Source organism: Petaurus breviceps, unplaced genomic scaffold, assembly GCF_028583685.1.
Source record: "Petaurus breviceps papuanus isolate PSGF00001 unplaced genomic scaffold, PetGlider_PUasm1.0 185, whole genome shotgun sequence".
Lineage (NCBI taxonomy): Eukaryota > Metazoa > Chordata > Mammalia > Diprotodontia > Petauridae > Petaurus > Petaurus breviceps.
Window position 1 is genome coordinate 35347516 of NW_027185797.1, and position 22768 is coordinate 35370283.

The 22768-nt window shown below is 38.6% G+C and overlaps 1 protein-coding gene across 2 annotated transcripts in view; it reads right to left on the minus strand.

Annotated features, from left to right (window-relative positions):
- The window catches only part of LOC138161813 (histone deacetylase 9-like), a 139401-nt gene that overhangs the window by 8461 nt on the left and 108172 nt on the right, over positions 1–22768 (minus strand). For both annotated transcript variants that reach the window (XM_069088758.1, XM_069088757.1), the window contains exons 7-8: positions 770–825; positions 457–544 (exon numbers count right to left, since the gene is read on the minus strand). In XM_069088758.1, coding sequence (XP_068944859.1) covers positions 457–544; positions 770–825 — 144 coding nt within the window. The remainder of the gene's footprint in view (positions 1–456; positions 545–769; positions 826–22768) is intronic.

Below are 22768 nucleotides of genomic sequence, written 5' to 3' on the forward strand. Positions count from 1 at the left end.
GGCTGGAGAATGACAAGCGGGCTTGTTTGAATGATCCCAGTGTTACACAACAAGCCAAGGGATCCGAGGCAGGGGAAGTGGCCAATTTGGTAACCACAGCAACAGCATTCTTTCCAGCCCATCGGACTCGTTAGGGCCTCTATTCTATGGGGGAAAGTAAACTCAGGTTCTGTTGGGTTATTTTAACACTGGAAGTATCAATTCATTTAAGGACCATAAAAAGGCTGCCCCGAGCTGTGGCTTCTTCTCATTAAATCTCTGTTAATGCTGTGAAAGTGAAAGCTTCATGTTTATGGTTTCAGAATGTCCAGGCCGGATTTAATGAGTTTCCACGTTGGTTTGGGAGTCCACGCACTCCTGAATTATTTAGAAGGCAAGGCATCTGGACACAGGGAAACAAACCCACTCTCTCTCACCTCTGGGAACAAGAAGACCGAGCTTGCCCAGAATACCTACCAGGTCTACAATCAATATCTTGCCTACTTTGAGCTGCTCTCGCAAGTATTTGGCGGTAATAGCCACCGAATTAAAAAAGCAGAAGCCCCTGCAAAATAGAGAACAGAGAAATCAGAAAGCAAATCAGCCAGGAAAAAAACATTATAAATAACGTTCAGGGCATTTCTCAAAATGCTATATGATCTCCGAAGCCATAAATCTGCTCCTGGGAGGACCTCGCAAGCCTCTGCAGGCATCTGTTAACAATTAGAGGGTGCAGGTGACTGCCAGTAACCCCAGAGCTCCAGGATGGCCAGTCTTCCCTGGTACTTACATGGCTGTCGACTCTTCAGCGTGATGGCCTGGGGATCTTACAACTGCAAACCCATTCTGTAAGAACAAGATAGGTTTTCAATTATCAGATAGGGAAAGGAAAAAAAAAAAAAGAATTCTTGTCTCTTCGTGTAATACAGAGCAGCCAGCAAACAGGATTGGAACCTATTAGAAGCTTCTGAGTTTGTTCTCTGCCCCCATTAGCCTTTCAGAGAATTAGCAGAAATAAAATATCCAATTAAAGCTGCATATATCATGTCTCAAAGAGAAGGCTCAGTTGGAGCCTGGAAGGAACTAGAGGATTTTAGGGGGTTGATCCCAGCTGGTCAATAGGCACCCCGGTCACTGGCCTAACAAGCCTCACTTAGGCCTAACACTTCATATCTCCTTCCATCTGGGTCCTGATGGAGGGAAAGGAAGGGAAGAAATGCATTCTTGGTGGAAGATGGAGCATGGAGTCACCTTGAAAAATGCTGGAGCTCAGACACCCTCATCAGAACTCCATGCCATGAAAATTCAATTTCCAACTCTGAAGTCAGCAAAATGATAAATGTGTGTGTTTGTACACACACACACACACACACACACACACACACACACACACACTCACGCACGCACAAAACTATCCTGAAGGGGATAAAAAAGAAAAAAGAGGACAATGGGAAGGCCATATTTTTTCCAGTCTATAAATTTAGCTTGGAAGTCGGCCAAAGCTTGCAAGTTTATTGGATTCTCTAAGTCAATTTCTAACTCATGTTCTGGAATTTTATACAGAATTCCTGTGCAGAACAGCAATCAGATCTAGCCATGATCAAGGAATTCCTGAACCTTGAGGTGGGTTGCAATGCATCATAGAAAAATGAAGTAACTCCCCAGCAAACCCAGGATCTATAAATCCTTGTAAAACCATGATGTGGAGAAGTGGAGGGCCCATTGACTTGAAATCATCATTTCTCAGGAGGTTCTCACTACCTTTCACTTAACTATGACTTGTGAACCAAGTTAATAATAATAAAAAAAAGTGTATCTTTCCTTTCTTTTTTATGGGGGGTGGGGAGATAGGGGAGCTGTTCCTGACCTGTGATAAATTTCCTCCATGAAAATAACTTGACCGCTTGTAGTCTGAGAGAATCCTTGGGTCACTAGGAGGTTAAGTACGTTGCCTTTGCTCCACAGCACAGATGTTTCAGAGGCAGGACTTGAACCCAGATCTTTTCAATTCCAAGTCTTAAAACCTATAGTAAGGGAGCCCTAATTTCGGGTCTATGACTGTTGTTTGTTTTGATTTTTGTGCTTTAGTATCATTGACTTCCTCTGTATTCTCATGTATTTTGTTTTCCACATTTAAAAACCTAATTATGAGAAGGGGTGTCATAATTTTCATCAGACTGTCCAAGGGATCAGTGACATAAAAATGATGAAGTTCCCCATGTCCAGCTGCTAACTACACAATAATATAAGTCAAGCTGATGGGTCATCCTACCCAGGAAGTTTATTTTCATCAAATGTAGAGATTATATATAGAAAATTAGCCCTTTGTCAAAGTGTTTAAAATAGATTCATTTCATCAATTGCATCCCATTAATTAGGATATAATTTAATTCTCCCTTCATTTGGATGCTAATCTGTATAACAACCTTTTCCCTAGGCTTGATAGAAATCGGGCAATTTATCAATTCTGATAATCCCTTGATACCCCAAGCACTCCCTTGCTAGGACTGTTACTGATCATTTGAGAGCTATGTGACCACATGGTCCTGGGCATCAAAGTGACAATAATAACACCCATAAAACAACAAATATGGGCATAATTAAGTGATAACTTTCTGAAATGTACTGGGAACAGCAAAGCAGCAAAAAGAAAAGTTCAATGTGGACTGGAGTCCTCAGGAAGGCTCCACAGGGCATGTCACACCCAAGGTATTTAGGAAAGGAGGTTTGAGCAATGAGAGAAGAGGGGGAAGGAGAATTAACATAAAAAAAACCAAAGAGGCAGGAAATCAAATAGCGCATGTGTGAACTATTGAACTTTACAGGATTGGGGAATTTCTGTTAGAGGGTGGTGGAAAAATAATGGTAGGTAGGGTGCATCCAAAATATAAAGACCCTTGGAAGCCGGACAGAAGAATTCATAATCTACTTTCTTTGTCACCAAATTTGTCAAACAATGGGCTCCCTTCACCTATGTGTCTACCTCCTCTGTTTCCGTTCCCTAAAACGGTCCGTGTAATTTTAATTCTCCTTCCAATCTGTTACCAAAACCACTCTCCTCCTTGCCCCAAATCAGTTGTTTTTACTCATTAACCCCAATTCTGCCTCTCTGTGCATTAAATACCCTCACTCTTTGAAAAGAAAAATTTCTTGAAATTCATTGAATTATTGAAGAGAAAAACAATTATTTTTTATATTATGGTTATTTGTAGATATGCTTCCCCTTAGTCATCCTCTCACTCTATTGTACGAAACAAAAACAGTTATACAAAAACAACCAATAAAATGGACTTTTCTGAGGAGCTGTGCAACATTCTGTCCTTCTCTGAGAGTGTATGTTTCATTAGTTACTTGGAAAAATGGTAACTTTTTCTAGAGTTTAACTTATTTTAGTACTGTCTTCATCGACACTGTTGTAAGTAGGTGGTGCTAGTGTGCACCGAGAAGACGAGTTCAAATTTGACCTAAAACACTTGCCAGCTGTGTGACCCTGGGCAAATCACTTAACCTGTTTGCATCAATTTCCTCACCTATAAAATGAACATACTAACAGCACCTATCTCACAGGGTTGTTGTGAGGATCAAATGAGATGAACGATTTCAAAGTGTTTAGCACAGTGCTTGACACAAAGAAAGCACTGTATAAATGTTAGATCATCATAGCTATTATGGATTGTTGCCCTGATTCTGCTTATTTCATTAGGCATCAGTGTATACAAACTTTCTCATTTCTTTTAGTGCACCCTCTGTATAATTTCCACAAAGAAATGTTGCCCTGAATATTTTGGTTTATATTGGGTCTTTGTTTCTGTCTTTGACTCCCTTGGGAGATACATGCCTTGGTTTTGTTTTGTTTTTTATTTGTTTGTTTTTGTTTTATATCATAGTTATTTATCAATATATCCCCTTTTCAATTAAAACATCCCTTCTAATAAAACAAAAAAAAAGACTACAATAACCACATTTGACTAATATATACGACTATTCCACCCCTGTATAATGGAGATCATATGGTCAGAGTATGAATAGCATAATCTGAGAGAAATGAACATTTTTTCTCACACAATACCTCTTCCTTTAATTGTCAAAACTTCTCTCTTATATTGGCTTTCTATGCCTATGGTAGTTCTTTTATCACTAAATATTCCATTGCTTTATCCTTTCCTAGAATTTCCTCTTCCCCTAAATTGAGCTAAATCCCTCAGGTCCCCCTGGAGGACTTCTACCATCTTGCCATTTCCTATGGACTCAATCCTTTGGTCCTTAAAAACAGTGCAGTACTAAGAGCCTTAGTTCTGGAATCAAAGGAATTGGGTCAAATTTTGTCTTTGCCATTTGCTGCCTCTGTGATCTTCTTGGTCAACTCAGTCTCTGGACATTAATTTTCTCTTTTGTAAAATGAGGGGAGAGTATCAGATGATTTTTATGTTCTCAGTTAGCTCTAGACCTCTAGTATTGATACATTGTCTTCAGCATATCATGTCTATGAAATCACCTCAGTGTCTCTTTGCATTTCCCATAACCCACTTAGAATTTCTAATCTTGGATGCTTGTCCATATTCTTCAGTTGGCTTCCAGGTAATGGATCAGAGACATTGTTTTATGGCTCTTGGCATACCATGGGGCAAATTAAACTTGATTACCCTTCCCACTCTAGTTGATCTCCCCTTTTGGTCTTATATCTATAGACTGATATTTTATGTGCAACTCTTTCCATGAAATCCCTGATTGGTAATATGTTACAGCCTATTAATTCCCCCTATGAAAGCCTCTAGTGCCCCATGGGTGAAAAAACAAAAATTCTTTGAAAACTATTATTCTATAATTTGTACCAATTAAGAATTATCAGAAAAAAATGGTAGTATTAGATATGAGAATGTAGAAATCTAGGTCAATAATTATGGAGACCATCTTGATGACCTTTTGGAAAAAGATTTTTTTTCCAATCGTTCAATATTTCATTTATTTTCTTTTTTTTCCATTAATTTGGAGAATTGGTCTCTCAAGATGTTCCCAACTGTGCCACCTCCAGCAAAGCATTCCTTCCTATACACTTTGTCTCATCTACCTTCTCTTTTGGTCTTCATTTTATTTAGTGACTTGACATTTTTACTTTATTACACTGTATATCAAGGACAGGTTTAATGCTCATGGTCCTCCTTATTTCTTTATGTTTTAAATTTTTCTTTATATTTGAAATTTATATTATCTTTATCTTCATAGTATTTCCATTTATTCAAAAGACCAAAGAAGATATCTGATAGGTGAAACAGTTTCAAAGATTTTCTAGCCTTTCAGTTATGGTGATATCTTAACATTAATGAAACACCCATAGAAAATGATGACATCTTGGGTCAATGGTTGTCCCATTTTCCATTTCCTCTTTTTTGCTGACAACACCTTAAGTGATTCAGGTATAAATACATGAAATATTCTTTTCATCTTTTGATTTTTATACTTTCTCCTAATTTATTTTTTTTAATCTTGGCTCTAATAAGCAAAGTGTATAACGACAGATGGACAGTAGATTCCAGCATAAAATTCACATTGCTACCTGTTCATTTCCTATAAGTTACTATCTAATCAATTTCTTTTTTTTTTACTATGCTCGATGCGAATTCTTCTTTATATTATTTATGATATGGAAGTATAAATTAATGAATAAGACATTTATTAGATACTTACTATCAGCAAAGCACAGAAGAAACTAACAGAAAGGTCCCTGTTGTCAAGGAACTCCCATTCTAATGATGGAGACAACACATAGAAAGTTGTAGCTGGAAATCGGATGGCAAGGAATCATGGTACTAAGGGCACAGTGACAAAGCTGATGAGAATGCTTCATCATTAATGGCATTTCCATAGTTGAAGCACCAAGTTACTGTGTACTTCACAAATATGAGCTTCCTCTTTCTTCTTGTAGTTACACTTTCCTACATATTTTTCATTGTTCTCACTTTTTCCCACTTTTGTATTTAATGAATGAAGTCCTTGCTGATCTATCGACAGGGACTTAGCGGGCTTTTCATCCACTCTCTCTTCTGCTATACCTTTGCAGTAGAGATCGGTAACTATGTTGCAATTATCTTCATGGTATTTTCTTCATTTATGTTCTTTTCTGCACCTATCTCTGAGTCACTGAAGTAGACAGAATCACAGGAATGAAAGTCATAGTGGGTTGTTTCTTGATAGCCTAGTGGTAATCCTACTGATGATGACACTTGCCTAGGCTGGACCTCATAAAACAACCTAGTCTGTTGCTAAGAATCGATGTGAAGCCTTTCCAACTCTGTATTACCTGCCAGTGCTTAGAATCTACTAATTTAACCCTTAAGAAGTTATTAACACCTCCATAACATAATGATACCTCAGACTAGGAATTCCATTGGGGGCCTATACAAACCATTGGTAAATGCTTATCTCCAGCCCTCCCCTGGGTTTTATTTTCACTTCCATGTGAGTATAGTTAATATCCAATTAGAAGTTTTCATTATCCATTTCAAACTCAACATGTCTGAAACAAATTTTTAGCCTGGAATCAAAGGGACTATGTTGGAAATTCATAACTATTGCTTACAACCTATGTAAATGAATAAATTAAACATATTTATTATTATTTAACTTTATGAGATAGTCCCTGACCTCAAGGGGCTTGTTCTAATCACAAATGTGAGAGACAGACAGACAGAGGAAGAGGAGGTGGAAGAGGAAGAGGAGAGGAGAGGAGAGGAGAGGAGAGGAGAGGAGAGGAGAGGAGAGGCAAAATAGCAACTGCAAAGCAAGGGAGAAAAAGGTTAAATCAAAGAAGAGAAATGAAAAAGTTGTCCCTGGGAGGGTTGTGATGCCAAGGCACCTAATATCTCCATATCTCAGTTTCCTTATCTGTAAGATGAAGGACAAATTCTCTCCCACATCTCATCCAGTGCCAAATCCTTGTTTGTTTATTTGTTTCTTTGATGTTCTTCTAGACATTTCCCACCTTGCCCACTTCCCCATTTTTTTCAAGGACATCAGCATCCAGACTCAATACTTTCTAGTTCTCTTTGCCTCGCCCTTTGTCTATATCTAATCTATCACTAAGTTCTATCACTTCTTTCTTTCTTTTAAATAGACTCTTAGATTTCTCTATTCATCTTCAGTATAATTGTCACTGACCTGGGCACTCAAACAGTCAAACCTATTTAACCTGTCTGAATACTCTATTGACCTCTTCCTTGTTGAGCAAGGAGTAATCAGAAGGCATATTGCATGGGGGCATTTCAGGGTCTCTTTAAAGTCATCCTCAGTTTCCCTTCCAGTTTTCTTTCCCTTACAGAGAAGGAAGACCCAACTCACAAACCAAGCCTAGTTATTCCCTGTGATCCAAGTATGATCCAAATTATTCCCTGTAATGCACAATTTTTGTCACTGGCAGCTTCCACTTACCAAGAAGGTTCTATGAGGAACAACATCCGTGCTTGCTACAGGTCACTGTGACCTCAACAAGTAGGTCCTATGAGGAACAGAACCTTTATTTATCACAGGTTCTTTTTCTCATGGGGCTATCTTGGTAAGTTATGAGATTCTAATAATCAAAACTGCATACACTTCATGAAAAACTGGAAATGCCACAGATTCTATCAACTTCACAGCAGCACAATCATCAAGGGCTTAGGATGTATCGAGCCAATAAATGAATTAACAAAGACATGTATAATAAAAGTACTTTTACACATATTTTCATAAGTATAAATAGAATAGGTATGATTATTCAAAGGTCAACATACATGAAGATTTACATTAACCCTATCTATGACATCCAATACTCTTCTGATTTCTTTAGCTTCCTTCCAAACTTACTTTGATGATGCCACCAGTGGCTGAGTTTACTCCTTTATCAAATACCCTTGTATTTGCTTATTTACACATATAAAGTTGTACAGGTGTAGATGTGTATTAAAAAGGATGATGGACTTGGAGTTGGGAAAAGATAGGTTTGAATATTGCCTCTGACACTAGCATAAAGTCTTTCAGACTTGGCGATTTTGTTGACTTAAGGGGGCAAATACAACAAAAAAAGGGAGAATTTCCTACCAAAAAAAAAAACACACTATGATAGCTGCCTTTAGAGACAATGCATGCCCCTAGAGGAAATACTTCCTTAATGCCCAATACTGTTATTCAGTGGTTCATTTTCATAAAGTCATCAGGAGCTAATAAGTAGGGAAACCTATACTGCAGAACTGTTTTGTGATTATTGCACAAATATACATTGCCTGGTTATGACTAAGCCAGCAGGGATAAGAATTTGTCAATATACTGGTAAATAAACATATACCACTTTCAAATGTTTCACTGAAGGGACACAAGTCTTGAACCAGGATTATTGGTCTAAGACATGACTTCAAAGTGACAATGAGGTCTATAACCCATTGCCATTTGCTGCCTGGGAAAGTAGATTAGCAAAAGAATGCACATTCTTTTTTCATAAAAAGAAAATTTGCATAGGGGTGGCTAGGTGGCACAGTGAGTAAGAGTGCTGGCCCAGGAGTTGGGAGGGCCCGGGATCAGTCCTGGCCTCAGATACTTAACACACACACACACACGCGTGTGCACGCGCGCGCGCACACACACACACAAAACTGGCCATGTAACCTTGGGCAAATTATAACCCCAATTGCTTTAAAAAAAACTCTTTGCATTGCCACCTATTGCCTGGGAGGAAGCAATTCCACAGAAACCAAGGAGCAGAAGCAGAGACATTTCTGCAATTTCCAGACTAAGAAGGGTCACTGACCTTTCCAAGGAAGTGAAATAAAGAAGTCTGCATCAATCGCTAAATAGTCCACTCCTGTGGAAGACTAACCCAGCCATCTAGCAGTGGAGCAGCCTGATCTGACAGCAAAGCAACACATCCCAGCAGAAGAGTAATATTGGGGTACCTCTGGGAGCAGTCCAGCTTACAATGGAGCCAACCATTCCATTAAGCTGCTGTACTGAATTGTGAAGACAATTCCTGAGAAAGGGCATCAAGATCCACAGTTCCAGACAAGTGAGTAGCCCTGGGCACCTATGTTCTTTACCCATCTAACCCACTACCATAATACTTTAGGTTTGCGCCCAATATTCCCCAATAATACTGTGGGCACTAGTGGAAGAGTACATTTCAGGTGGTTTTTAGTCTTTAGTTTGTTTATTGGAGCTGAGGAATGCTGGGTAATCGTCATGCTTTGGCTAAGAGTAAATTGAATAAACTGATTTATTACTGTTTCATAGGAAAGTAGCCCCCCCATCCCTAGAACCCTGAAAAAAAGGTGGTGCAGTTACATTTCTGAGGTCCCATCCAGCGCTAGTGTGGCTACAGACTGAATGAGAAAGCAGGCCAGAGAACACAAGGACAGAGAGGGGCATAATATACAGCAAAAGTAACAACGCTTAGCTGACTCAAATTACTCATGATAACTTATTTACTAAGTCATGGATGGATTGTTACCTTCAATGATGAAGAGAGATTCCCAAACAAAGAGGAGAGAAAGGATGATTGAATCTCAACATCTTATCATCAATGTCTATCCGAGTGCATTGCACACATTAAAAAAGGATCATTGAGAAAGAGAAGGGACTTTGAAAATAATCAAATATAACTGCCTCATTTTGCAGCTCCAGAAGCTGAGGGTCAGAGAGAGGAAGTCATCTGATCAAGGGCACAAGGCAATAGTAATGATAATGATAATAATGAGGAGGAGGAGAAGCATTTCCATAGCACCCACTATGTTCCAGACACTGTGCTAAGTGTTTTACAATTTTTATCTCATTTGATCCTCACAAAAACTCTAGAAAGTAAATGCTATCATTGTCCCATTTCACATATGAGAAAACTGAAGCGAACAGGCTAAGTGACTTGCCCAGGGTCATTTAGCTGGTCAGTGCCTGAGACGCAGATTTAAAATAAGAATTCCCTGACTCTAGTCCCAGAGCCCACTGTGTCACTCTTTTACTTAGAAAATACCAGAGTCAGAATTTAAAACGATGTCCTCTGATGCAAAAATACAGTGCATTTTTCCCCTTTGTCATGATTCCAGGACTACACCAGGCTACATGGCAGGCACTTAATAATGTGTGAATTTCATTTATTTGGTTCCATTTTTTTTAAGCCTAAGAGGAGCTAAGTAACAACACAGATGATTCCAAGTCTAAACTCGATGCATGAACTGGCAGTGACGAATGAGGAGAGAAGGACATTTTCAAGTCAGACTATCTATCTTAGACCTTGATGACCCAATCTTAGATCTCCAATGACCCCTCATTTAGAAGCCAAGAGAAAATGATGGAAAAGCCATTTCCTTCCTGTTCTACCCTTTCTGGCTATGGATGTGACAGCTGCCTCCAAAGATTAATGGAGCATACCATCCAGCTGGCCTAGAATTCAACTAGTAAAATCTTTTTAAAAATGACTTCTTAGATTGAAATGAATACTTACCTGTCCACTCGGAAGATGGTGAGTAAGTATGGATGAGAATAGGTCACTATCAGATTCCCTAATACTCTGAGTATCAGACTAACAATCAAAGGCTGTGGGACATTAAGGCCTGGAACATTAAGGAGGTCAGAAAAGTGCCAGAGATTAAAGTTAGCATGTGAGGTGGAGACCAAAAATAGCAAAATATGTCTTCAAAGCTTTGGGCACTGAAGATATGTCAAGACATGTCATAATCACAATCGAGTAATCAGCAAACATCACAAGAGATAAAGACACAAAAATGAAATCCTGCCTTCGTGTAAAAAATGTGTGAATGCCCATTATATATACATATATTGGCATCTATATCAACAAAATAAAAGCAAGGTCATTGCTCCTATACACACATCTTTGTGAATGTCCGTGTACATTATACAGGTATATGTCTGTATATATGCGTGTGTGCTGTCTATACATACTTATCTGTGCATTATATCTCCTATTAAACTGTGAGCTTCTGGAGCATGGGAGGAAGAGGGTACATTCGCCTTTCTTTTTATTCTCAGAACTCAGCACATTAACTGGCACATGGTAAGCTTTTTGTTATTCTTGTTGCTGAATTATTTAGTGATATCTGACTCTCTGTGACCCTGTGGACTGTAGAATATCAACGCTTTCCATTGGGTTTTCTTGGCAAAGATCCTAGAGCTTGCAGTTTTCACAAAATACTTATTAACTGACTAATGGACTGGTCAGGGGATCAGTAATGGCTTCATGTAGAAAATAAAACTTATTAACTGATAAGTGTCTGAGTTTGGATATGAACTCAGAAGGCAAGTCTTCCTAACTCTAGTCCTGGAGTTCTATCCACTTGGCCACCTACCTAACTCTATAAGGATCTAGTTTCTTTCAAAACTCTACTCTAGTTTCACTTTCTACCTTCAGAGCAAATTTCTACATTGTCCATGTCCAGAAAAAATGTCAAATTCTGCACACTGAGTCCTTCACCACTCTGAGAAGTGGGGTAGCATTTTTATCATGAGTCCTATGGAATCATGGCTTATCAGTGTATTGCTCAGAGTTCCCAAGTCTTTCAGGGTCGTATAACTTTAGAATATTGTGATCAGTGCATAAATTATTCTCCTGGTTCTGCTCATTTCACTCTGCATCAGTTCATACAAACTTTCCAAGGTTTCTCTAAAACCATCCCTTTCATCACTTCTCACAGCATAATAGTATTCAATCACATTCATATACCTAATTTATTCAGTCATTACCCAAATAATTGGCATATCCTCAGTTTTTAATTATATGTAACCAACAAATGAGATATTAAAATTATTTTTGATAAAAATAATTTATACTTTCATAATAATAAAATAATTTAAAGTTAATAAAAAAATTTTAAAATATTTTATGACATAATAAAAATTTTATTTTGATATTATTATTTTCCCTTTTCTCTTCTCTCCTTTTCTTCCTGTTTTCCTTTTTAGTGAAATATGTTTTTGGTTTCAATTCTGTATATATGTGTTGGGGTATAGTGTCATCTCCTTTCACAATTCAGATGAGAGTGAGGTTCAAGTGTTTCCTGCTCCTCCGTTTCTTCTTCTTCGGCTTCATATACTTTTAGATGCTCACACCTAATATGTGAAATAATTTTCCCTAATCTCCCTTTTTTCTAATCTAGTGAATTTTTCCCTTAATTTCCATTATTCTTTTAATATCATCAATGCATAATAGAACCATTCTGATGTTTAAATAGACTTTCTCTAGGAGAGTATACAGATGGGACATGCATCATTACCCAGATTTGAATATGAACAGTGATTCTTGTTTAGTTCCTTAATCATTCATGTATACTTTAAAAATATATATATTTCTCATTATCCTGTGCTTGTACTTCAAAGCTTCTAAATAACTTAGGTCTTTTCCCCAGGAATGCTTAGAATTCCTCAATTGCATTAAAGGTTCATTTTTCCTTCTATAGAATTTTACTATTCCTTCTGGAAGATCATATTCCAAGCTAAGTATGCCTTGAGAATTGTTGCTACTAAATTGTTTGTGATCCTGAGGGTACTTCAATCTTTTCTTTCTGGCTGCTTAGAGTATTTTTTTATCTGAAAGGTCTGGATGTTGTCTATAGTGTTCCTTGGAGTTTTCATTTATAGGATTTCTTTCATGAGGTTACTTCTGTATCCTTCCCATTTCTATTTTGTCCTTTGGTTCCAAGACTTCTGATAAATTTTTGTTGTTTTTGTTTTTAGAATTTCTGAAATGTGACATCTAGGCTCTTTCTTTGGTCATGATTTTCAGGTATTCATGATTTTTTCCTCAACCAGTTTTCTAGGTCACTTTCAGTTTTTTTGTTTGGTTGTTTTTTGCTAAGATACCAGACATTTTCTTCTATTTTTCAGACGTTCCCCTTTATTTTTTACCATTTCTTCATGCCTCATGGAGTCATTAGCTTCTTTTTTTCAAAGCTTTCTTTAACTTTAACTTTCAGGGAGTTTGTTACTTGGTGTTACCTCTCTCCCAAGCTACTGATTCCCTTTCAAATTCTTTCTCCCATGTTCCCCTTTTTTCTTCTTCCCCTATGATTCTCCAATTTTATTAATAAAAAACATTTTAATTTTTTTAACATTTACTTTATTTTTTGCCCAAGTCATGTTTTTCTTTGAGACTTTGCTTAGAGATATTTTGGAATCATTTTCCTCTTCTGAGTTTATATCTTGAGAATCCCTATCATTATAATAGCATCTTTTGATGGAATTCTATTTTTGTTTGCTTATCTTTCCAGACTATATATATGAGTGAGGCTCTGTGCACTCCTGAAGTGAACATCTGACTGGTCCTCTTGCTCCTTTCTTGGGGTATTGAGTGTTGTGTTGTTCCAAGATCTCAAGGACAGCTACGGATGGGGACCTCCAAGATTTCAGTGCTCCTCAATCCTGTGGATTTCCCTCTGGTATGAGCTCTGGAACTTCCTGACTGGGTTTGGGTCTGAGTAACAGGTCTGTGGGCTTGTCTCATTTAGAGTCTCAGTCAACTGCTTTGACTTGCATTTGGCCACCAGCAATCAACTAGCTTCCCTTTGGCCTGAGATTTCTTCCCTGATCATTCTGCTACATTGCATTTGAATTGGATTTGGTTTGGGTTTGAATCTGTACATGAGAATCTGCTATGATCCTTAGTTTGAGACATACACATGTACAGTTGCTTTTTTCTGAACAGGTTCCTTATTCATTATATAGCCTAGGGCCTGTGACCCCTCCTCACCTTTATATACGATCCCCTCCACAGTCCACCCTGGATCTGTCACCCAGAACTGAGCAATCATCAATGCACCTGTCAGTTATTATCTGTTCCAGAACCTTCCAAAAGGTCAATTTTCTCTCTGCTGGGTCTGGGATCTCTTTTTGCATTGGTATGCATATAGCATCTCTCTGTGCTAGAATACTCCACAAGGGACGGGACTGGAAAGACCCTTTTTATAGAGTATTCAGACTTCTCTGTCTGTCTGGTTAGAAACTTACTTCACCATGATTTCATCTCTTTCTTAGATTTACTGATGAGGATTTGACCAGTGTGTTTTCCAGATCTGTCTGGAAGAATTGTGGAGGAGGGTGGTTCCATACATTTCTTCCTTTTTCTCTACCATTTTGGCCCAACCTTGAAAGCTAGGTATTTTAATACCAATATTCCAGGTGAAACTCTGTGGAACTCCACATTTTCAGAAAAGTTCAAGCCAGTGGGTAACCTCAAGACCATCAGAAAATAAAAGTGCGATTGTTTGCAGCAATATCTCACCAGTGGTGATTCATGTACCACAAGTGGCAAAAGAAATATCCAGGGCATGTATGACTGAATAAGGATGTGAGTAACATGAGCAGCCTGGTTGCTTTTCCAGGGGCTTAAGAAATGATGTGCTTGCTTCTGTTGGAGTTTAAAGGTGGTGAGACAATCTTGACCACACCTGTATTTTCATTTTTGAAAAGAAGAAAATGATCAAACTCCTTAATCATGGGCTCATAGACTTCAAGAGGAAATGGACATTTGAAACCATTTGGACCAGGGGTAGGGAACCTGGGACCTCGAGACCACATGTGACCTTCTAGGTCCTTGGCTGAAGCCTTTGGACTGAGTCCAAAACAAATTCTTTTATTAAGGAATTTTTTTCTGTTAAGTTTGGATTCAGTCAAAAAGGCTGCACTTGAGGACCTAGAGGGCCACGTGTGACCTTGATGTCACAGGTTCCCCACCCCTGATACTATCTGCTCATTTTACCAAAAACTGGGCTCCAAAAAAGATGAGTGACTGACTCAGGAACATACAGACAAGAAATGGAAGATACCCTGTTTGAACTCAGGTTGTTTTCTGACCTAGTCACCACCAGGAGAGGGAGCAGGGAAGAAGAAGTGAACACATACAAAGCAATTTTAGCAGGGAGAGAAATTTTACCAAGAAATTTCTCTTGCAGTGAATAGAGTATTGGATTCAGAGTCTGGAACACCCAAGTTCAACTCTTTCCATCACACTCAATATCTGTGTAACCTTGAGTATGTGACTTTGGGGACATCCCATCCCCACTGTCCATCTGCTTATCTGCAAATCTACCTCATGAAGTTATTATGAGAATCAAGTGGGATAGTGTAGGTAAAGCCCTTTGTGAACTTTAATGCCCTCTAGGAATGTCAGCTATTATTATTGCTATTGATGTTGTTATATGGTAACTATAAAGTTGAAGGGGCAGTTAGCTGGTACAGTGAATAGAGGGCCAGGAAGATTCATTTTCTTGAGTTCAAATCTGGCCTCAAATCCTTACTAGTTGTATGTGTCCCTGGGCAAGTCACTTAATCTTGTTTGCCTCAGTTTCCGCATCTATAAAATGTACTGGAAAAGGAAATGACAAACCCCTCCAGTGTCTCTGCCAAGAAAATCCCAAATGAAGTCATGGAGTATTGAACAAAACGGAAATGACTCAACAACAGCAAAAATCTGAATTGTACTTTCAAAGAACTTAGGCGTGAAGAGGCATGCCTCTGTGACCAAGGCTGTGCTGAATATGCTACAGGCACAGCAAAAAGTGTGTGTGTGGTGGGCGGGGGGGGGGGGGGAGGGGGGTCTAAGTGATGCTAAAACAAAATGTATTAATTTTGTTAAAGAATCAGAAGTATCATGATAAAGATAAACTATTTGCTTTAAAACAGTAGATTTCAAATAAAAGAAATATGACCTAGGTGGCACATTCCTGTCCTCTGGGAACAATGAGATATCCAGATACCCCTTCTCTGACTCTTACCACCCGTGAGAACCCAGGCAAGTTGTTCAACCTACTTGACTCATTCTCAGTTCTTCCAATGCAAAATGAGGGCCTAGATGGCTGCTGAGGTACTTTCTGACTCTAGCCTGATGATATTAGAAGGAGCTAGGTGGCGCTGCAGTGGATCAGGCACCTAGTCTAGAATCAGGATCACCTGAGTTCAAATCCAGCCTCAGACACTTACTAGTGTGTGCGTGATGCTGGAAAACTGTCATCCTCAGCTTCCTCAACTGTAAAATGCAGATAATAAAGTGTATATAATAACATCACACACACACACAGTTGAGCCAATTCAGCTATGGTGTAAGCACACGTCTACCAGAGTGCTTATTCAGGTGATTGCCTACCCCCAAATAGAATTTCAAGGACAATTTGATAGGAAGAAGTGGGCATTTATGATTGAATTATTCACTAGTGCCAATGCAATCTTGCTAATGTTGACATCTAAATGACTAAATGAAGGAGCAATCTTGGTCTCTCCCCTTAATTCCGGTTTGCTGAGGATATTATTTTTGGAAGACATTGGCATCTGTTATGAAATTAGCTGACTTCAGCCATAGGAATGAAATTCACATTTCAAGACAGCTCAAAGATGATGATTCCAGTACTGTTCATCTTCAGCATGGGAGGAAAGGGAGGCTCACAGAGCAAGCTTGTCTCTTGCATACAAGCCAGGAGGTTGAGAAAGTGATCCACAGATGTGCCAAGAAAACAATACAGGACATGTAGGAATGTCATTTTGCCTCACTCGGAGAGTCCAGGGAAATCAGAAAAACAAGAGAGCTTCTGCACTCAAGGCTGAATTGAATGATGGACCCCAAAATCAATGCATAGCTGCCAGCTCACCTCCCTACAGAGGCTGAACAGAAGGAATCTGATGACAGCTTTGGAAAACAGATCTTAGAAAATTTGGCACAAGTGGTACAGGATGACTTTAGTCATATGCCCAGCCTGGCTCTGGCTTCAAGAAACCATATTTGCGAAAATCAAACCCAGAGTGGGAAGGAAAGAAGGGATTGAGGGCTCCTTCTATTACATATAACTCATTCTGAGACACAGCACAAAGACAATAACAGTGATTCAGCTTTGAGTGAGTTGTGTGTGTATATGTGTGTGTGTGTGTGTGTGTGTGTTGGGGGTGGGGAAGAGTTAATAAATATCTGCTTCTATATGACATGACAGTAGCCTGCTAGGAAGCCAAAAATTTGGTTTAGCAATCATTTGTTTGGGGCTCTGCAATGCCCAACAATGTGTATGAAGGCATTTTTGGCTAACTTGATTGTGGTATTTCATTTTTAAAAGAATAAACAGTTCAAATTGGTAGGGAAATATGAAGCTATATCCTGAGTTCAGTCTCAGTATAACTGACATAAAGGATGACAGAGAGGCAAAAGAGATGAAAGATTTTGAGGTATCATTTATCATAGATACATCTGTAAAGGCAGATGACTATACTTACATTTTTTATTCAAAATCTTCCCAGACAATTTAACAGATAGCTCAGCGATGAGCAAAGAAGACAGATTCTATGGCATAGTCATTGTCTTCTCATTTTCAGTATTCTATGATGGATAGCAAATTAGATGCACATGATGTCAGCATAATTAAGTGCCTGCTAAATGTGGAGCACCGTGTTAGAATACACACCAGCAAGGAACTGATCACAGTTCCGAGACCAAGAGGAGTACACACGCTTGCACCTAGAGGGGAATAAGGTCCATTCCCGGATAAAGATCAGAACACAGACCAGGACGGCAATGACCACACCTCTGCTTGCATCACACCACCACAGAAGCACCCAAAACTTACAGGACCCAAAACTAGCTTTGAAAACAGCAGCACAAAAAAAAAAACCTGAAGCTCAGGACAGTACCCATGTCACTCTGAAAGCAGAGCCCAACTTTAACATAAAGTTAAAAGTCAAGAAATGGGCTGGGAAAATGACCAAAAAAAAATCCCAACTCTAAAAAGCTACTATGGAAAGTGATGAGAAAACTAAAAATACAAATTCAGAGGAAGATAACAATGTCAAAAGAAAACCCTACAAGCAAAGCCTCAAGGAAAAATGTAGATACAAGATAAGAAACAAAAGCTAAGACACATAAAAATGTGGACACAATGTTTGGACACAAGCTAAAAAAGACTTCTTGGAAGAACTTAAATATTTTTCAAAATCAAATAAGAAAGGTAGAGGAAAACTGGGAAAAGAAAAGAGCGATGAAAGAAAATTATGAAAACGGAGTCAACAGCTCGGTAAAAGAGGCATCAAAAATACTGAAGACTATAACATCTTTAAAAAAAGAATTGGCTAAATGGTAAAAAAAGGCACAAAGATATACTGAAGAAAATGTCTTTAAAAATCAGAATTGGCCAAATTAAAGACAAGGTACAAAACCTCACTGAAGAAAATAATTCCTAAAAAATTAGAGTTGGACAAGTAGAATTAATGACTACATAAAACATCAAGAAATATTAAAACAAAGTCAAAATAATTTTTTTAAAATTATGTGAAATGTCTCAGTGAAAAAAAAAACCTGACCTGGAAAATAGATCAAGAAGAGATAATTTCAGAATTGATGGGTTACCAAAAGGTCATGATTAGAAAAAGAGTCTAGACATCATACTTCAAGAAATTTTAAAGGGAAACTTCCCCAGTATCCTAGAACCAGAAGGTAAGATCAAAATAAAAATAATCTACTTATCACCTAAAAGAGATTCCAAAGTAAAACCTCCCAGGGATATTACAGCCAAATTTAAGAACTATTAGGAAAAGGAGAAAATATTTCAAGCAGTCAGAAAGAAACAATTCAAATATCATGGAGCCACAGTCAGGATCATATGAGATTAAGCAGCTTTCTACGTTAAAAGAGCAAAGGGTATGGAATATAATATTCTGGAAAGCAAAGGAGATAGGATTACAGCCAAGAATAACCTACCTCAGAAAACTGAGTATAATCAAAAGAACATTTTCTTTTTACTCTTTTTTTGGAGGAGGAAGGCAGGGCAATCAGGGTTAAGTGACTTGCCCAAGGTCACATGGCTAGTAAGTGTTAAGTGTATGAGGTCACATTTGAACTCCAGTCCTCCTGACTCCAGAGCCAGTGCTCTATTCACTGCACCACCTAGCCACTGCATCAAACAGACATTTAATAAAAATAGAGAACCTTTAAGCATTCCTGATGAAAAGACCGAAGCTGAATAGAACATTTGACTTTCAAATACAAGACTCAAGAGAAGCATAAAAAAGTAAACATGAAAGAGAAATCAAAAGGGATTCAATAAGGATAAACTGTTTACATTCCTATGTGGGAAGATTATATTTGTTAACTCCTAAGAGTATTGTCATTATTATAGCAGTTAAAAAGGAGTATACATAGAGAGAGGGCAAGGATATGAATTGACTATGATGGAATGGTTTTCAAAAAATAAAATTGAGAGATGAGAAAGAGGGATGCACTGTGAGAAGGAAGGGAGAGAAAGAATGAGGGAAATTATCTCACATAAAAGAGGTGGAATAGGAAAAGCTTTTGCAGGGGAGGGGGAAATAAGGGTAGGTACAGGGCAACACTTAAACCTTACATAAGAATTGGTTCAAAGTGGGAATAATATAGACACAGTATGGGATAGAAATATATCTCATCCCCTGGTAAGATGTTCTTGATGCCCCACCTGTGGGTGTTTATTTCTCACTTAATTCATCAAGTATAAACCTATCAAGTTACATGATATATCTCCCTATTCAAATAATCAAATTTCCATTTCATTTTTCTCTTTGCATCCGTAGCACCTAGCACAGTAGTGCACACATAGTAGGTGCACCGGACACCAGCAAGTCCAAACAAACCTGAAAAATCTCTGCTCAAACATCCCAACTTGTACCCATCTAGTTTTTGCTTAAAGACCTCTGATGAGGGAAAAATCCCTGACATATTCAGAGAGTCCAACACACTTTGATGGCTCCTCTAATTATTAGGAAGTTTCTGTTTTCTTAGATTAAAATCTTCCTCAGTAATTTCCCCCCACTCCCACTGAGCTAGTAAGTAGCCAAGCTACAATTCAGTCTCCTCCTCTGACTCCAAATCCATCAACTCTCTCACTCTACTGCTGTGATTCTTAACAAATGGCACTGAATCTAAGGTCTGGGGGCTGGGGTTGGGGGTTGTGGTTGAAGGAAGACAAAGCAGGACAATGAGCAAAGAATCCCTAGACAGATGATGAAGTTTCCCTTACCCAGAAGGCATCAGCAGGAAACACAGTTGGATATGATTGCAATCAGCCAACTTGTTTTGACTCTGATGTGGGCTGATGTACCACAAGGCACCAGCCCAGGAATGTATCCAGTTGGAGTTTAGGGGAGAATGTGCCTTTGAAACTGTTTTAATTCAGGTAAATCACCCCACTTACTGAAAGGATAATTCTGTGCACTTATGTGCCCCCATGGAGACAGGAGAATTCCTCTTTCCCAGCATTGCCCAACTTTGTCTCACTGTAACTGGAGGGTTTAGGGAGTGTCAGTACGTTGTCCTTCTGTCCTGTGCACTGTGGCACAACTGGCTCTTAGCTAAAGGAAAGCTTTAAGACAATAGGGATTAGGCAGGCCAGCCCTGGCTGGGACCCACAGTTTATTGCAGCCCTGTCTTCTGTTTCAAATTTGGCAAATTAAAAGGAGATGGTGCTTATGTGCTTCCCTTCCTGAGCACAGTGCTGCCGAGGCTGACATCTTGAAAAGGAAATGCAAAGAAACCTTCAGAAGGACCTTTAAGCATTGCAAAGCATGAGCTGAAAATGGTCACAGACGATTCCAGAATATTATTTATGGGGATGATTGGAGGTATCCTCCAATGACATTCTCCTCCAATGGTGCATTATGTGCAAAAAGTAACCTTGAGTTCTTGCAGGCCATTCTGATGAAGTTCATGCTCTGTGCAGGCACTTCAAGAATATGCAAAATAAGATGCATTTGTTGTCAAATCCTATTCTTTGTCAGTAAATGAACAGGGACCTGGAGATACCAAACCAGTCAATCAACAAACATTATCAATCACCAGCTGTGCAACAGGCTTTGTTCTAGTACCTAAAAACCAAGGCTGACATCAAAAATCCTCTTTACCTCTTAGAAATTTAATTTGTCATATCTTTCAGTGCATATCACACCCAGTTCTTTCGGATTCCTTCTTGGAGGGCTCCCACCATCCAGATCTGACACTTCTTCTAAACTTTGCACTGCTCTTTCTTGATCAAGGCCCATATTTTCTGCAGTATTTTCTCTGCACTTGCCACAATTACCTTCAGCCTGAGGTCACAGAAGAACAATGCTGGCCAAGATCTTTTAAAGGACGTTGCCCAGGATCACTACATTTCTTTAGGCTCTCCAATAAATGTGGACACCTAGTTTCAGTCATCTTCGTAGCAGTTTCCTTGATTTTGCACATGATGAACATGAGGAGATGAGATGACTGAGTGTCCTGTAATATGAGGCTTTGTGCCTTCAGGAAACAATGAGACGTATTTCCTGAATTCCATGTTGCTGACATTTCTGAGGAGACCTTCTTGCCATTTTGATTCCTCACCTATACCTTCTAGTCTGAATGTCAACATGGATCTAGCTCAGTTCCTTCAGGACTGAGGTTAACAACAATAACAATTCCTCTAGACTTCTCCTGCTTCAATTAATGCACAGAGATAGTTTGTAAAACTGTAGGACAATTGGAACCTCTGGTCCCATTTTCTGTCACTCCTCCTTCACCATCAATGAATTGATAGAAATGGGGTGCACAAGACTGAAGGCTTTCTTTTTATTTTTATATGATTGATGGTTCAATATAATGAAAAAATAAGTCATTGTATAATGGTCAACTTAGCAATTGGCCTTTCTGAACTTCTCTGAGCAGATCCTTAGGCAGTAAATATGGTCTTTCACTGGGAAATGTAAAAACATAAAGTCCTAAAGCTGGGTTCAAACAATTAACTAGAGAAGTATAGGAAGGGATTGGGAAAATATGGGTAGAAAACATTAGGCACAAAAGACCCATGGGGTTTACTGAAAACCATAGGACATGGTATCAAAAATGAATGTGAAAAAAAAGAGAAAAAAATGAATGTGAACTTGGGTCACCTTGTAATAGGAGAGTGTCCATACCCAAGAAGTGACCAATGCTGTGTTCAGTCATCTGTGGCATTAGGCTCAGTTACAGACATCCATCATATTTTAGTAGGGACCATAGTAAGCCAGTTTGTGATCAGAGGAGGTAGCAGAAATAAGAAGACATTAAGCAATCATCAGTCTTAGGAAGACTGGTTGGAGGAAATCAGGATGCTTAATCTGAAACACAGAATACTTAAGGAGATGTGAAAGCTGCCTACAAAATTTGAGTTTCACATGGTAAAGAGATTTGGCTTTTTCTGCTTGGTTCTAGAAGATGGAATAAGGACCAGTGGGTGGAAATTACAAAAGAAGTAGATATCAACTTAATTAGAAGAAAAATGTGTTAAAATTTGGAGCCTTTGGGGGAAAAAAATAGATTGTCTCCAGAGGCAGTGAGTTCATCTTCCTTGGGAATAACAGAAACAGGGATTTAGAAATAGAAGCTTCCCAGGATAAATTTGTACACAATTACAGACCCAACATATGTGTGACGACCAACTTTGATAGACTGGGCTCTTCTCAGCAATGCAGGGCTATAAAACAACTCCAAAAGACTCGTGATAGAAAGAGATGTCCACATCTAAAGGAAGAATTACAGAGGTTGAATGAAAATTGAAGCAAACTACCGGCTCTCTTTCTTTTTCTTGTTTTGTTTTGTTTCTTTTTTCCCATTGTTCATTCCATTGGTTATAATCCTTATTTGCAATCTAATGTTTAATGTAAAGGTATTTGCAGATCCTATATTTAATTGCATGCCACCATGGGTGGAGGGGAGGGGAAGGGAAGGGGAGAAAATTTGAAGCTCAAGGGATTGTGGAACTGAATCTTGTAAACTAAAAGCAAAAAAAATTAATTAATTAAAAAAAAGAAATAGGGAAGAAAA